A 17,701-nucleotide genomic window follows, 5' to 3' on the forward strand; every position below is an offset into this window, starting at 1 on the left:
TCGGTTATTACTTCCTTAGAATATAGTTTTCTAATTTGTAACTCATGAACTATAACCTATTCTTTACATCTGGTACCTTGTTGTGAACAAAATTGTCAGCCAAATTACTTTTTCTGCCTGAAATAAGTTAAAGAAACACTCTTTCACAATGTTATTGTGGTATAAGTTTGATCAGTATTTTCATGGTTACCTGTCCTAAGCTCTAGTTAACTCTGGTTTCAACATCTAAATTGATTTATCTTTATCATTCTTATCACTGTGACATTGTAATTTGTTTTATTTTCATGTGCAAGTGTTTGAAAACACTGACTCATTTAAATTTGATTTTGATATATATGCACCGATTTAGGTTTCAAACTTCTGTTTGTGAATTGTAAACATTTTACAATAATAAAGAATGGTAATGCAAATAAGAAACAATTCAGCAAATTAAATTGCTAAGTTTTAACTTAAATTGTCTAGTGTTTATTTTAAACGGTGTATATATACTTTTGTTGATTTTTACCTCGATACATTTAATTATTGGAGTGTTTTGGGCAATTTGTTTTGAATTATGAGTTTCTTTTCTGTGTGCTTTCTTCTTTAGCTTTTTAAGGTGTAAAATGTACCGAAGTGTAAACAATATAATTATGTTCTTAACAATTTAGTGTGGTACATAGGCCTAAAAAATAACATGAGCATTGACTTCATGAAACTGAAATGAAACTTGGTACACATGTTGAAATAGACAAGATGCACATGCACAACAAGGCCCATAACTCTTGCCGAAATAAATTTTGTTTTATGCATCTTTTTTTAAATAAAACAAATAAGAATAAGCATTCAATCCACACCAATTTTGTTAAAATAAATGTTTTTGGACTTTTTTCCTGTGTTATCGAATCCGTTATAAGTTTCATGAAGATTTTGCTCTCACAGTTTTCTTGACACCTACTTTTTCACTAGTACAAGAATTCATTAGACATGGCCGGATATGAAGAATATGAATGTAATAAAGGGTAATTGAGAACAGTGTTCTGTTTTGATGTTTGCTAGTTCACTTTGTCGGATGAACCCCTCCTGGTGTTACACTAATAGCTTGCTTCCAAGAGAAACCAATTTGTTATAATGGACTGATGTAAAGATTTGAGGACCGGAAGATACGATCAAAGGAGTGACTTATTTTTTTACTATTTAGTTATTTATCTGAGAAAGTATATGTATTGTGTTTTACCAGATACGCAATAGGCATGTTGAGCTAGTTTTAATGGCGATGCGGTAGAGTGGATGGCTGCAGAGAATTGGGGTGGTGAGGTTGATAATGCCACGAGATGCACAGAGCATTTTGTGCAATCTGCTGTCCTGCACTTTTACTAGATATGAGTACATTAAAAAACAACAACACAATGTTATCAAATATTTTTTTAAAGCAGTCTTGTTACCTTTTTAACGTGTTTGTTCTTCGAAGAAAAAGATATCGAGGTATTGTCAATCAGCACCCTTAGCATAGTGCAAACATTTTATAATCTTGGCCATAACTAGGAACCATTCAAGATATTTAATTGAAACTGGGTACAGATGTTGCTAGAGGCTATACGCACAAGTATATCAAGACCCATAACACAGATGAATGTTTGGCATTCGCTCTGTGGCGCTCCACAGTTTAGTTAGTACAGTCTCTTTGCAGCTGTTATTTGTCCGCATAAAATTGGACAACAAAGATCCCAAAATTGGAAAACAGAATTTTTGTATGAAGTTTACAGATCTATGTAATAACATGTTGTTATTTCATGAGAAAAATTCAAATTAACAGTATTTTAATTGTCGATACAAGGGAGGCAACTCGGTTATATAATTTGAATTAAAAATAAAGTGTTGTATGGGTTGTCTTTCTTTGGTTCTTGGCTGCAGCAAAAGTAAATCATTAGAAAACAATGCAGAAACATTGAATTTTATGGCTAAAGGGAAAAAAATATAATATGATAAGCTGAGACAGGCTTGCCTGGTTTTCAAGGAAAATTAGAGAAACACCCATGATATGATAACAAGAGTTTCCTGTAGTTACAGTTGTAAAGAGTCCATTATTTATAAGTTTCACCGGGTGTGAATCCATTGTTGCAAATTGTTTATCACCATTATTTTGATAGGCTGTCTTTAAAGCTTAGACGATGTTCGGCATACAACCTCAGCTACTGAACTTTGGAGAGAAAGTGCAGGATTAATGCTCTGTTTTCTGGGATTGGAGGCGAAATGACTTTACAAGATGTTTTCTGACAAGCGATGACAAGTTGTTGGTTTTTTATGTACTCATAAACTGTCTTAGATAATGAAAAAGTGGTCTATCTGATATTGCAGACGTAATGCAGACATATTCTTGAACGTTTGACTTTTTATTCCATCAGTCAACTCTATCAACAACAGGCAGTGCAGAAGCACCCTTATGTGTATCATGTTGCCTTTCGTGCATTGCAGACTTATAAGGATCACGATGCTGTGGCGTCATACTTTCATGTCTACTGTCAAACTTGACATTACTCGTTAAGTCTTCCAGTTAGTGCAATGGTTAATGCACTCCCTTCTCACCAAGGCGACTCCGGTTCAATTCCTGGCCTGGTGGCATGTGAGTTTTGTTTCACCAAGACAGACAAGTGGGTTTCCTCAGGGTACTCCGGTTTCAGACAAGTGGGTTTCCTCAGGGTACTCCGGTTTCCCCCACAACACAAGACCACACGGCGGCACAGCATTGTGCCAACAAGAGTGACTTAGTTTAGGTTATAATTTCCTTCACGAGCATTGTAAAGTATATCATGTTTGACGAAGTTTTTCCGAAACTAAGTCACAATGTTTATGGGCATATTATTTCGGCCAAGTGTGGTAGGCAGCTAGATGGCATCATTCACTTGAGAGTAATGGTGCTTGAATTGTCAGTGTTTTTCAAGCCTGCAACATACTAAATTTGTGGAACTCTAGTTAATAAACTTTTACTTAAAAATTTAGCTTGATTGTAAAGACAACTATATGCAAAATAATGCTCTAGAACATGCTCCTTGGGCTCAAACCCATGAGTTATACAGCAAGAGGTTGACACCTTGACCACTGTCATAAGAAAATGATATATCTAGTTGTGTAAGCTGGAAAAAGAAATATTTTATTATCTTAAGCATATCAAAATCTATGAAGGCAGGAGGGTACCAACGCTAGTGTCCAAAAGGGCAGGGTGCTACCAAAAAGAACAGTGTACAACATCCTTCCATAACCCTTTAGCTAAACCCTAAGTATCACAATTCGTTGCTTGAATGATCAATTTCATTTAGTTGTTCAATTGAAGGTATGAATGATACATGAATAAAAGACAACACACACTATTCATTTAATTAATTATGGCTCTATAACTGGCTGTTCCTGATTCTCCAAGACTTGAGAGAAGTAATCAGTGTCTTCCAGATGCTAGCGAATCGAGATCGTTACCCTGATCTGGGTTATTAGGCTACCGTTTTGGAGAAAATCTGATAAATGAGCTTTATTGAGCTTTTCGATGGAATTGGAACTTTGTTTCATGAAGAAATTGAAAGATTTTGTCTTGTTATTTGGATGGATATAGTTTGATTAAAAAAAAGAAGCTTTTTATATGCCACCAACAGAGGTTTGCACTGTGGGTCTTGTCTTTAGATACTGTAATGATTATAACAATGATTATAATTACTAGGGCTTTTTCCGGCACAAACTTGGCAGAGGCCTGTAACATTTTCATTATAGGAAATTTTAACATGTAAATGCTTCAAATTGGCAAATCTTTGTTTCACGTTTACAAATGCTAGCTGCAAGCTTCTTTTTGTGAAATTTATGTAAGATTGACCAACAATAATTAGAATACAATCTACATTTACAGCCAATATACTTGCAGATATGCAATCATTTATAACTAGGCTTTATCATAAGAAGTTTCAACTTTCTGGGCTTTAAGGTCGGCCTACTGCCAATCCTCCGATACACAATCCCTGGGTCAGATTTTGACAATGTGTCAGCCAATGAGGTTGAGTCAGTTAGATTACCTATATTAAGATCTAAATGATTAAGAAGGGCTTGTTCGCTACATTCACTCCACCCATTCTTTTTCATTAAGATTTTAATTTATGTCATCAATTATTACGAAACAAACAAAACTGTCATAATCGATGATTAAATAAAGAGAAGTTTATTAATTTTGAGTGTTGATAAATTGTGAAAAAAATTATTTCAATTATTAAGCTGCTAAAGAAAGTGAAAAAGCCAAAAAGCCCTGATAACATTTATGAACATCAACAAGTTGAGCACATGTTCAACAAGATGGATAACTCAACAATAGTTCAGTACAGATTTATGGCCCTAATAAAGCTGCACTCACATAGATTGATTGTTTTGACAACTTTTTTATTTTTTATCTTCGAATGAGCCAATTTTGGTGTTAATGTCTGAATACCAGTGATAAAAGACTGCTGACAAAAGAGCAGATCGCAGTTTTCATATTTACGTTTGAAAATTGATTTATGTATAAACGTGTTATTAACGCTTTAAGAAAAATTAAATTATCGGCAGTTTACCAATCAATTGAGATCTATTCTACTGTGTGCTATCTTATTTGACTGAATTAAAGGTACTGCTGCCAAACTGAGCTGATTCTGAGACCAAAAAAAATAAAAAAGGTGAAAATTGTGAGAGTGCAGCTTTAAGTGTTTTCAAATGTTTTATGGGTCAACAAATAGAATATTAATGAAGTCATGTAAGTTTGAGACTTAACAAGTTTGTTTGTCTGCACTGCATATGTTTTTTATTGCCCTTGAATAAGTTAACAATTGAAGGTCTACGTCAAGGTCTACGTCAAGCTTGTTTAATGAAGGGCAATGTAAATGTTCGTATATAAATTATTCACCTTGATCCTCCATGTAATACAGAATGCTTCTGAAGCTGTCAAATGTTTAACATGGCCATTTAATTAACATGTTCTTGCATTTAAATACTCCATTCGTTACACCTTGTCAGCGCCTGATCGGGACGTGATTGTCAATTTGCAAAACTTCCATATTAAGGTTAGGGTGTGGACTTTAATTACAATGTAAGTGATCATTGTTTTCTTGTAAGTGATAATAGGGGACTCGTGCAAAGATTTCTATGTTGGGGACATTTTTTTTAACCTTCGTTGAAAATGAATTATGAAACTTACTTAATGAACAAACAGTAAATTCAACAGAATTTTGTTAATCCAAGCTTAATTAAGATTTATAATTCAATTTTCAATACTGTTAGTAATGCTTTTCGGCAAAATATAGTATTACAAACTCATTTTCACTATCAGTTACTTACTATTGAAGGGCTAATCATACATTCAACGCTAGACGGGTGCGCTATAAACTGAGAGTCGATATATTTAATGTTGAACCGTAGTCATAAGAGCTCTTTGAAAATTCGATGATGTTTAATTTTGGGCCAAAAAATAAAAAGCTTTAAATGTTTAAAACTATATTTTAAAACACACAATTAAAAAAAAATATATATATATATTATTATTTTTTTAATTTTTTTTTTATATTTTTTTAACCTACTAAATATAAAAACGGTAGGGTCAGTGCCAATTTTGTAGGCTGGGTCAGGTACCCGAACCAAAAGTTTTCTTTTTTAGATCTTGGTTATAAGCATTTTGTTCACATTTCACTCACAATCATTTTGTCAATAGTCTGACCTTGACCGCTTCCCTTTAATGCTGTCTTTTCTTGTTTCCGTAAGAATATTCTAAGCGCTTTTTTGACAACTTACAACATACATGGTTATATAATGTGCGGAAACCTGGAAAACAAAACAAAAACTTGCCTTACTTAATTGTCTGACCTTGACCGCTTCCCTTTAACGCCGTCTTTTCTTGTTTCTGTAAGAATATTCTAAGCGCCTCTTTGACATATCTTAAAACATTCATGATGATATCATATCAAGTATATTATTTGCAATTATGTTTATAAGCGTAATGCCAAGATAGTTTTTGGTAGGTTTTCGTCTGGATTCCCTTGTTTTAAACATAGGTTCAATAATGCTGAATTAGCCCCCAAGATTGAGGATTATAATCCCCCTTTGCACTATAGTTTGTTATTAAATAACAGCCGTGCTGAGATAATCATTATTTAATTATCAATTAAAAAAAGTTCCTGTTGATTTAATTATGTTCGTGAAAACTGGAAAGCAAAACTTGCCTTACTTCTTGAACTGAAGCTTAAATGCATAAAGCATGCTGAGATGATAATTAATATTAATTCAAACAAAGTTCTTGTGAAACGAAGTACTTTAGATTTAATAGCTGATTGTTTTGTTCTTTGTGCCATCTTTTCTGTAGATAAAGTGCAATGTTCTCTACCACTTACTTTCGAAAGCCTATAATTTCATTTTGGTATCTTTTTAAGGTAATTCATCCATCATTGATATAAAAAAATTGCTGTTTTGTATATTTGGGTTTATAAAGGTCAGTCTGCACCCATTGGCTGTATTATGGCTTGACCCCGCCGTGACAACATCACGACCTAAATTGTGTTTAAAGCCATAAGTGACATGAGATAGGAGCGACAGCAATTCGCAGTCAAATCCAGACATTGGAAGACTTCAAGAAACAGAGTCAGATACAAGAGATCCTAGTGTGCTACCGTAGCTCTTTGAGAAGAGACCTCTTGGTTCTTTAACGCGCTCAGTGTAAAGCATCGATACATGGGATACAAATTTCCTGGGTTAAACCAGTACTGAGTACACCATTTTCCAAGTACTACCCTTTAAATGCCAATTTTTTAATGAGAGCTTATTTATTTAGACATTAAATTATTAAAGAAACCAATAAACAAAATTGCCGTATAATCATAGTAAAATTTTGATCTATTACCTCCCTTTAATATATCATATAATAGTAGCGTTATGCACCAGTCAATTGTGGTCACAGCACCGCCCCCCCCCCCCCCCCCCCCCCCCCCCCCCCAGCCAAGCCGGTTAAAATCCCCTCCCTGCGGAGACAAACTGCTGGTAAAATCCCCGCCAAATGCCCCCACACCCCAGGGACCCTAGGTAAGGCCCAATCCTCGCTATTTTTGGCGCGAAGACAAAACCACTGCATTCAACAGCCACTGCCGGGCCACCTGGAAGGAAAAAAGAAAGGGCCCATTTTCCCGCTATTCCCGGTATACCCCCTGGACCTTGGGGGGCCTTGGTTACAATTGACTGGTGCATTATTATGGTGTTTTTACAAAATGTAATCCATCCAAAAAAAATATAACAGTTAATCAATATGAATAACATAGAGAAAAATGTTGATGTTACCTGGTAATAATTTATATCTACAATGGACTACTGCACATCTATGCATCAAACTTATGGATGGCATACCTTTAAATGTTCCATATTCCTTTTGAACCTGCTGCACTTCTTAATGAAAGGGGTAAAGTATCTTAGTTTCGCCAAGAGTATGTCTGTATTCCCAATAAATTCTCAACAAATCGGGACTGATAGAGTGTAATTATAACAATTACCTTCATCGTTTGTTTGATTTTCTCACACTATCGGTGTTGTTTAACCTTTTTGGATTGGTTGAAGAAGTGGTAAACAAATAGAGTACAATGTTGTAAACTCAAAATCTCGTGAGAAAAAAATATGCTCATTTCATGAACTTTTGAAAGTTAAATGCTTATGTTCAGAATATTTGCTAAGGACAGTTATCCATTTTTTTTGGAAGAAAACCAGGATTCTTACCAAACCAACTGTATCACTATTGTAGAAATTTAAAAAGCTAATATGGTCAAATTTTAACATGTTAGATTAAAAATGCACATTTTTTAGGGAATTACAAATGGAAAAAAAACAACATATAGGGTCAGGAGAAAAAAAAAGGTAAGTTAGGTTTGTGGAAATATTTTTTTCTTCTGCCCTATAGCTGCCATCCACTACAGCCCCGATGCTTTGCAGAAGGGTGGTTGTTAAAATTTTGCTAGTTTCGGGAAACTTTCGGGATCAGTCGGGCCCGTTCGGCATGTATTCACGGAGCAGCATACGAAAGGATGTGGTATAAACGCCAAAACCTGCCCGAAGCAGCCGAATGGGATGCCGAAGAATAACGACAGTTCCGGAATCGGCTCCCAAATGTTTCCTGATCGTGCTGAATGGTTGCGGTAACATTGCAGATCATGCCGAATCGTTGGCGATAGAATGCTGAAATGTTGAGGAGTTGAAAGTCTGGGTATATAAACAATGCCGAACTACTATTTTGTTATCAGTTGCTAGTGGGACACCATGGGGCATGGATGTTTGAGGCCTTCACTTTGTACTTCAAATCCAAGCTGAAGTGGATGCCATGCTTGCCAAGGCATTGTTTTTGAGACAGAGAAGAAGAAGACATCATCGATGGTGGGTCCGCCCCTGACAACAGGAGGCTTCAGTACGGACCGTACAATACATTGATGCAAGAACTCCGAGATGAAGATCCTTCAAACAGTATTTAAGGATCACGCCAACAATCTTTGACGTCATACTCCAGCATCTAATGCCTCGCATTCAGAAAAAGGACACTAGGTTCCGTAATGCCATTCCTGCTAGCCTAAAGCTTGCAATGACGCTGAGGTACATGGCATCTGGGGACACGTACACCTCCTTGGCATATTACTTCAGTGTTACTGTGGAAAGTCTATGCCATTTCGCCCCAGAAGTGTTTACTGCTCTGCTTCAGGAGTATAAGGATGCCGTTCTGGCCATTCCCAATACTCCAGAGGCCTAACGTGAAGTGGCCGCCCAATTTAAGAGAAGGTGGAACATGCCTCATACTCTTGGTGCCCTCAATGGCAAACATGTGGAAATCAAGAAGCCACCGGGTTCGGAAAGTTTGTATCACAATTACAATGGCTTCTTTAGCATAATCCTTCTGGCGTTAGTCGATGCAAACTAAAAGTTATCTGGTGTGACCTGGGGGCATGGGCTTCATGTCAGACTTCCAGATCTTTAATGATTCTGAATTGAAGGAATGTATGGCTAAAAGATTAGGATGCCTCGCAGAAGGCTTTCCGAAGATGCCGAGTTAATGGCGATGGGTTCCCGAATGTAGCGAATGGTTCCCGATGGTTTTCCGAAGATCACGAAGCCGTCCTGAATAAAACCTTCGGCGTCCAAATTTTAAAACTTTTAAAATGTGGATGCCCAACTTTTTTCGATCCTGATTTGGCCAGATGTGTTAAGGAAGGACATAGAAGGGTTCCAGAACATTGCGAAGACATGCCGAATCATCCCAATTTTGCAAATTCTGCTTTCGGAACCCTTCGGGGGCCTAGTGGACGGCAGGTATAAAGTATAATGTCACTTGAACTTATAGCTCAAAATCCCATTCTGAATTCAATATGATATAACCAAATACACAAGACAAATTTTGATGCAAGACATGAAAGGCTGAATAAGTTTAAGTGTTAAAACATGTATATATTTTTATCATAGCTTGAATAAGGGTAAATATAAGTTTGAATATCAATCTAATAATAAGTGTTTGAAATGAGTAGGGACAATTTTATCAGATATGTGGAATATAAGGTTGATATCTAGGTGCGTAATCGCCTTCTTTTGAGTTCATAAACAGGGCCTTTTTATACAATGACTGACTTTGAGTCTCTGTGCTCTGCCGAAGATGATATTTTCCAGTAAAAGGGAATTTTGAATGAACACAAATAATTCTTTTTCTGAAATAAAATCTAGTTTAAATGAATAGCTGTATCATAATAGACTATCTTTTTTGTATGATTTTTATTGATTTTTTTTTTTTCACAGACAAGGACAACCCTAAAAGGAATTTTTACACAAAAACTTTTTAAGCTGGCGAATTATTATCTTAATAGAAAGACAGCCCTAATAACTGTAAGTGTAACAATTTCACTAAGAATTGACATAGCTTTAATTAATATGTTGATTTGAAAAAGAATGTATACCCTCAGGTGGATGGATACCAGCAATAATGATCCAATTAGTAATTAAGTTATATAACTAAGATAACTGACTACGCATATACTATGTCCATTATTGATAATTAAGTATCTGATAAGTTGTAATTTGTTTTAAATTATAGTTTCGGTGCTGATGTCTGGATGACAAATTTTGTATTAGGCCTAAAAAAAATAATATTTGTTTAAGGTAACATTCCAACAATTGGTAGATGGGGTTGGTAGGGAATTTTTTTCGCTTTTTTATTTCTTTTTTTATTCAAATATGCTTTTTCAAAATCATTTTCTCGCAAATAGCTCTAATTCTTCCAAATGTCACTCATATATTGCTGTTGTTATGGCGCTTTATTTTGTAAAAAATCAATGACAGTTTATGTTTAAAAGAAAATTTGTTTATTTTTTTTCCAAAAAAATACTTGGGTTGGCGAATTTTATTAGGTAGGGTTGGGTTACCCGAAACAAAGCTTTTTTTTGTTATGGCCTTAGTTAAATGAACAGATACTTTTCGACTTAAATGATATTGATATAACTACTATATTACAACTTTCTCTGTTTTGAACTCCTCGCTCAACAGTAAGGAATTTGAATGTCCCTGACCTCGATATAATAACACTCAGTGACCATTATTAATACATTATGCAACAATTGTGTAAACAGAGGGAAACATTGACCAGGTCAACTTTAGAAATATTTCATTATTATCATTAGATTTTCATCTAGATATTTCAAAAGTCAATTTAAATTGATATTTCTGCAATTTCAGCTTTAATTATCTTTCAGTCTGTATTTGAATTTGTGATAAAATGATGTATGTGCTTTTAATGAAAACCTCATGTCATCTCTTAGGAATATATTTATTAAACAAGAAAAAGGGCCTTATAAGAGATATGTGCTTTTAATGAAAACCTTCTATCATCTCATAGGAATATAATTTATTATTATACTAGTGCATGTTGTAAAGGTTGTAACACTTCTGCACGGAAATGAATAGACTAAGCAATAACAACGCTTGTTTTCCCGATAAATCCATTTCAATTTACTGTTATTGTACTTTTATTTTTGTAAATATGAACTGAATAAATATGTTTAAACTATACTAACAGAAAAAAAGAAATTTGAATGTGCCCAATACATTTTTTTCTTAAATGAGGTAAGCCTTTCGATGATTACATAATGTTTACCTCAACTATTTGCGACATAATTGTGACCGTGATGCAAGGAGGTATTACCTCAAAGCTTGTGACAAGTTTTTAATGAAGTTATTTTTAAATCTTGCTGTTTCTGGGGTTATTTCAGATCTGGTATACTTGTGCATCAACACAGTTTCTTTATTTCGTTAGTTAATATTTGTGGATTGTGTCCAGTACCAAATGTGAAAGGACGGCAGAAAAACTTTATATTCAATTGTAAAACGTTAAGTGCTCAAGTGAAATAATTTATGGTATAATTATATTAATTTTAACATATATAATTAATAGAATATTTATACCTATTTTCAATAAATATTTAATAAGTTTTATATTCATGTTAACTGGTGATTTGTGTTCCTGATTTTTTTTAAGAAATAAAAAAAAACAGCTAAAATTTATTCATAAAATTTTAGAAAGCTAACAAAATTCTCAGTTTGCATCTAATTTATTTTAAGTTATCTTAAGCTCATTTTGAAACAGGTGAATGCTACTCGGTCCACTCCTTAACCCATATTTGTTTGTAAATATAATATGACAGTGTCGATCTTGATAAAACCACAGTTTCTGAAGCGTGAAACGGTTGTTAGACACTCGCTCTATTTAACAAGCCAGGTACTGTCACTTTAACTGTGATTATACGGCTGTCAAAAGTGGACTAATTTATCAATTTATGGCCAAATTTGTGACTTTTTGCAAAGTTGTGGACTAATTTTATGATATAAATTTTTATATATGAAAGTAAGTATTAGCTTTGATGTACCGAAAATTGAGGGTTAAGCAAGGATTACGCAGTTGGTTTATGTACAGGTGTGTCTGACTTTTCTGTGTGATTTAGGATGGTAGGTCAAGTTGGTAGTTTACATTTATTTTTGATAAATGTGCAGTCTTTAAACTTGATTTATGTAGTGACTAGTAAAGTAATTTTGGACATTTTTTAGCAAAAATATTACATATTAATATTAAAAATTATATTTTGATTCAAATATTTCGACAAATTTCAAAACTAAAATAATTTTGCATTGCAGCTTTTAAGTTATTTAGAACAAAAGAAGCTTTTGTTATTTCAAAAATTCTTTATTTATGTGCAAACAAATAACATTATCAAAATGTTATTCGTTTTAACCTAATAACTATACATTTATTATTTGTTTTACTTTGTACCCAATTTATACTTTTATTATATTTATTATTTGTTTTTTATCACCAAAATCATACTAATTGTATTTCGCCCTTAATAGAAAGGAAACTTCATACATTTATTCTTAATTTGGCAAAGCATCGAATATGAGTCCAGAATTTGATTGTCTCCCCTATGACAGAATATTTCTGTTGCAGGCAACAAATGTCAAAAAAAGAGTTTTGAAATCTCAAACTGAAACCTTTAAAGCTCTTCTCTCACAGATTGAACGTTTTGACAACTTTTTTTATTTTTTGTCTTGGAACGAGCCAAGTTATACGAAAATCCATGGAAACCAGTTATATAAGACTGCTGACAAAAATTAGATGGCAGATTTGTATATTTAAGTTCAAAAATTGATGTTTAATGCATTTTTCAAACGGTTTAAGCCATAAAACATTTATTTTCGAACGGAAATATATAAAAATCTGCGATCTGATCTTTTGTTAGCACTCATTCAGCATTGGTTTGCAGATATTTAAGCAAAAATTTGCTCTTTCCAAGACAAAAAATTTATAAGTCGTAAAATTGGTATATCTGTGAGAGTGCAGCTTAAGGATGAGCAAGCACTAAGCAGACAAAATCTGCACTGAGGACTTAAAAAAACCACTTTATTTTCACAAACACCTAACGAGGTGTGTGATAGATATTAAGAGTGCTCTATTATATTTGATGTAGGTTTTGGCATAGAAGCTGCTGGAAAGGTTAATTGAAAGTTCAGAACCTCCGTTGTTTTGGCATGTGCCTGATTTCTGTCTTCTTGTTGTGATTTCGGAGAAGTTGATGGGCTCGGCTTTTAAGTGCTATACAAATTGGGTAATGGTTACTTATGTCTCATGTAAGTGATATTTCAGGGTTTTAAATTGGTTACTGTAATTTATACTGATAGTGTTACTTTTTCCTTTTGGTTTAGCTACTGAAAGGTCAGGTTTTAGAACTCATTGAAAAAATTGTATATGTAATGGTAAGATTGATGAGACTTTGTGCGTAACATCAGCTCTGAAGGTCTTTTACAGGTCCAACACTGTACCGTCTTAAAATCTGCTATGTACTTCTGATTAAAAGAACCTTTTACAATGATTATTATTAGGTGATTACCCGTACTGATCATTGACGAAGCTCTGATTAGGGTTCGAACCATGGACTCTCTGATCCAGAGTCAGTTAGGCTATACCGCTAGTCCTTTGCAATTGATTGGTGCATTGCTTAGAATATCTATTTTTGCCAATAAGGAATCTGTCAAAGTTTTTTTTCCAGCTGTTTGGATTTCAACCTTGAGGCAGGAACTTTGCTTAAATCTCTGCTGTCAAATTAAAGGTGTAGCTTGTATAAAATGCATGAGATTTACAACTTTACTGTGTTTAAGACAACCACCAATGGGTTTTGTAAACCTTGCTTGCCTGCCATTGTCACAGGGTGAGGTAAGGGGTGGGGGGTTGGGGCGATTCACCATACATCTTAATGCCCACTTTATGCCCTCCATGCTTTTTCGCATACACATGGTTGCAGAACATCTATGGACTCTATGCTTATGTAACGACATATTTTCTTTATGTATTTTCAGATGTGCGGACATCAGATTCGGAGGACGATGTTCTTAGAAGATCTCACAGTTCAGGTATGCCGATTTCATGAAAGGGTCTTTTAACTTGTAAAAAATTATTCTAAATGTTACACAGTGTTTGTTTTTTTATCACCTTTTTAGAGTGGGGCCAGGTACCTTTGAATTGTGGAAAAGCGCACTTCTGTATATTGTAAAAAATCATATGATTATGGAAACATTGCTGGACATGGGACTAATTAAAAGATTATTTGAATTCTGTAGCCAAATACACATATATATTCATTAATGAAGGAATTTACAGGAAAATGATGACATTTTGTAGTAAAGTGAAAAGGGCACAATTTCAGCCCCATATTAGTTAGAGAAACAACACTGTAATATATGAGTTTCGCTAAAAGATTTGCAAAGTTTTATTACCATTTTGTTTTTCATTTCATGAAATGTTAGTCTGTACATGTTGCAACTTCGTTGTTTTACAGAATATTTTTGTATGTGTGAGTGTGTCTTTATTATAATCTCTGTTTTGTATGGCCGTAGACGACCTACGTGCTTAATCCTCTGCTGTCATTTCTTGTCAAAAACGTTATTTCCGTTTTCATCTTCATCTGTTAGCCTTTTTTCCTGTTTTGAACAATGAAATTCAATAATGGTTGGAGATAGCCCATTTATTGAAATGTCAGTGCTTTTCCTGGCCATAATTTTGTGTCTGGCATTTTCAGTGCTTTTCAGAAAACCTATTATCCTTGATATTTTTGCGGTTAAAAAAAGTTAAGCTGATAGCGTTTGTTCCTTTTATTTATTTTATCATTTTCTACTTGGAGATTTTTTCTATATCCTTCTCAAATGAAGAGTTCTATTTGAAACAAACAGGCGTTATTTGAAGTGCTATGCAAACATGATAATTTATTCTTGTTAAAATCCGGCTTGATGATAAAAACGAGATGCTGGTCATGGACACTGATTAGTTGTTTGTTGGTAATCAATGGACTTACGTCAAGTATGATACACACAAAGTGTCACAAACTATCAGCCTCTTGAAATTGGAGTACTTTACAGTATCTCGCTTTCTGGGGATAATTGTGTGTAAAATAAGAGAGAGAGAAATAAATTATTGGAGCATTTGTCTGGATTTAGGAAGAAATGTGTTTTTCGGAACCAGATCTGTTTTGTTGCACTGTGACATAACGTCGGTGCTTTAAGGCTTCTGTATCATGAATATTGAGTTTTTCGTGACAAAGAAAAAAGATAAATAGTCTCATCATTAACGCTGTGTTTGCAGTTTGAAGTGTTGCGTTGCTACTGTTTAGATGCTACTGTTTCGATACAGATTACTGGATAAGAGAGTTCTTGTGTTTTGACGGCATTGTTATATTTCGTCGGCATGGCGAGTAGATTCGCAAAACCTGGACCAGCATTTAATGCGCAACGGAAAACAGGTTTGCTCTTAAAGTTTTATATTTCATTTCCCATGGAAAAAACTCAATGTTGAATTTATTTTGTGCAGTTTATCTGGCTAAAATATCAAGATTTTCTCCGAGATTTTATACAATCTTTGTTAGATTATCATTTAAAGTATTAAAAAAATCGTGATAGAGGTGTTTTTCATCTCTTATCACATGGTACAGACGTGAATCGTATGTCATACGTTTCTTTTTTATGATGTTTTTATTACAAACATATATTCAACTCAGACATACTATTTCATACAAATGTGCATTATGTCAATTTCATGAGTAATGGTTATTCAAGTTTCGATTTCATTTAAACCTGATTCTTGTATTTATTTCTCATCTCCCAGGCTTCAGAAAGCTAGCTAGGTCTATGTTACTCAATGTTAGCTGTCTGCATTTTTAAAAAACGTTGTACCAGTCCAAAAATATTATATTGTAGGTATTGTTTTTATTTCTGCAGAAATTTGGGTTTGCATTTCTGTCATCATTGTTGTTGGCAAGATTGGCTGTATGGAGAAATCTTTCGTGTCAGTCATAACTTGCAAATATGAGCGCCAAAATTTGCACATGATGCTCTTGTTACTATTTTTTGAAGGGTACATGAAGTCATATAAAAATTACATCTAACTTAAAAGCGTTTATTGACCCATTTCAGTCTCATTCATTCACAGTTAAGATCAGACGGATCAAGTTTTGATCTCAAAACATGTCGGAAAATAGCTCATTGAGCTAATGTTTGTTTGAAAAAATACCCAATTTTAAAGCTGCACTCTCACAGATTTACCGTTTTGACAAAAAAATTAATTGTTTGTCTTTGATTGAGCAATTGTTTGCGTAAATACCTGCAAACCAGTGATATATAAGACTGCTGACAAAAAATCAGATCGCAGATTTTCATATTTAAGTTCAAAAATTGATGTTTTATGCATTTTTCTTACATCGTTAGTAATATAATAAGGCTTTTAGCCATAAAACATTAATTTTTGAATGGAAATATCAAAATCTGCTAATTGATCTTTTGCCAGCAGTCTTATATCACTGGTTTGCAGTTAAATACGCAAAAATTTGCTCATTCCAAGACAAAATATAAAAAAAGTTGAATCTGTAAATGGTAAATCTGTGAGAGTGCAGCATTAAATAAAGATTCTTGTATCTTGTAAGTGCAACTCTATTTCACTGCTGACTTGACAAAAGGACTAAAATGATCTCCATGCACCATTCTAAGTCAGTCACAGACCTTGTTTCTTTGCTTCTGTTTTGCTTGAGTTTCTGCTTGCCTGTATCTGAGCTGGTACAGGTGTTGAGAACTGATCTGATAAGCCCCGTTTGTGTTGGGGGGGCATGCTTCAGTTGGTTAACAAGCATGGTTGAAGAGGTCGTCTGGCACAGGGAGAAAAAAGATAATCATTGGTAGTGTAAGTGCTCTTACAATCCTTGATCAAGACACTAAAAATCCAGGGTATTAACTGGTTGTGTTGCTATTTTAAGCTTGTCTGATTTTGAAGAACTTTTGAAGAACTTGAACTTTTGGTACTGTTACTCAAAAACCAATGCAAGATATTCAAATGGAACTTGGTACACATGCTACCAGAGGCAATACACACATGTACGGCAAGGTCTCTAAATCTGGCTTTAGTACTGGTGGAGTTGAGCCCCTTTTTCGACTGAAATAACAGAGCAGCATTGGCTTTTGCTCAGCGGCACTCTTGTTTAAATAGTTTGACTCTATAATATGGATAGATTTGCTATGTTGCCTTAGATATCTTGTCAGATAGTTGCACATTAAGCTTGAAATTCTTCTGTGTCCAGTTTCAAAGGCATTTTAGGTGTTTTTAGTGCATTTCGGATGCAGTGTTTTGATGCAAAAATGCATGTTTACAAAATATCTGAGTCTGCTCTCCAGTATCTGTTAGAAAAAAATGCTTTCACTGATAAAAACAAGAAAAAAAAGCCAGATGCTGGTGAAAATGAAATTTGGTCAATGGAGTTGGCCCCACATGAGCTTGATAAGGTCATGTGATATTGTCATGTGATCCTGCAGGCATGCTGGCGTTATCTCCCTTATCTGATAAAGTACTCTTCATGGAGATGAGCATGACTCAGCACTTTTGATAAAATATTATCAATATTCATATCTTCTGTATGAAATTGGATACTTCTCACTTTAAATGTAAACATCTCAGCAATGAACATACACTGCTGCCTCACATTATAGCTGATTTATCAGTAAAATATCATAGAAGAAGGTTTTTCTTAAGTATTTCAGAGCTTTTAAAATGAGAAATGTGTTTTTTTAATTGTAACAAACAATTATTTCTAATAAAAGTTAATGATATATCATAAAGCTTATAGAAAACATGTTTACT

At 34.2% G+C, this 17,701-nt stretch overlaps 1 protein-coding gene across 3 annotated transcripts in view; it reads left to right on the plus strand.

The window, feature by feature from the left end:
* Positions 1-17,701, plus strand: part of LOC128207274 (disks large homolog 5-like) — a 75,424-nt gene that overhangs the window by 14,794 nt on the left and 42,929 nt on the right. For 2 of the 3 annotated variants that reach the window (XM_052910110.1, XM_052910119.1), the window contains exon 2: positions 13,885-13,938. In XM_052910110.1, coding sequence (XP_052766070.1) covers positions 13,885-13,938 — 54 coding nt within the window. Of the gene's footprint in view, positions 1-13,884; positions 13,939-14,881; positions 15,321-17,701 lie in introns of those variants that run through there. The other variant, XM_052910126.1, reaches the window with a different exon arrangement.

The sequence above is a fragment of the Mya arenaria genome, chromosome 2 (assembly GCF_026914265.1).
Source record: "Mya arenaria isolate MELC-2E11 chromosome 2, ASM2691426v1".
Classification (NCBI taxonomy): Eukaryota; Metazoa; Mollusca; class Bivalvia; order Myida; family Myidae; genus Mya; species Mya arenaria.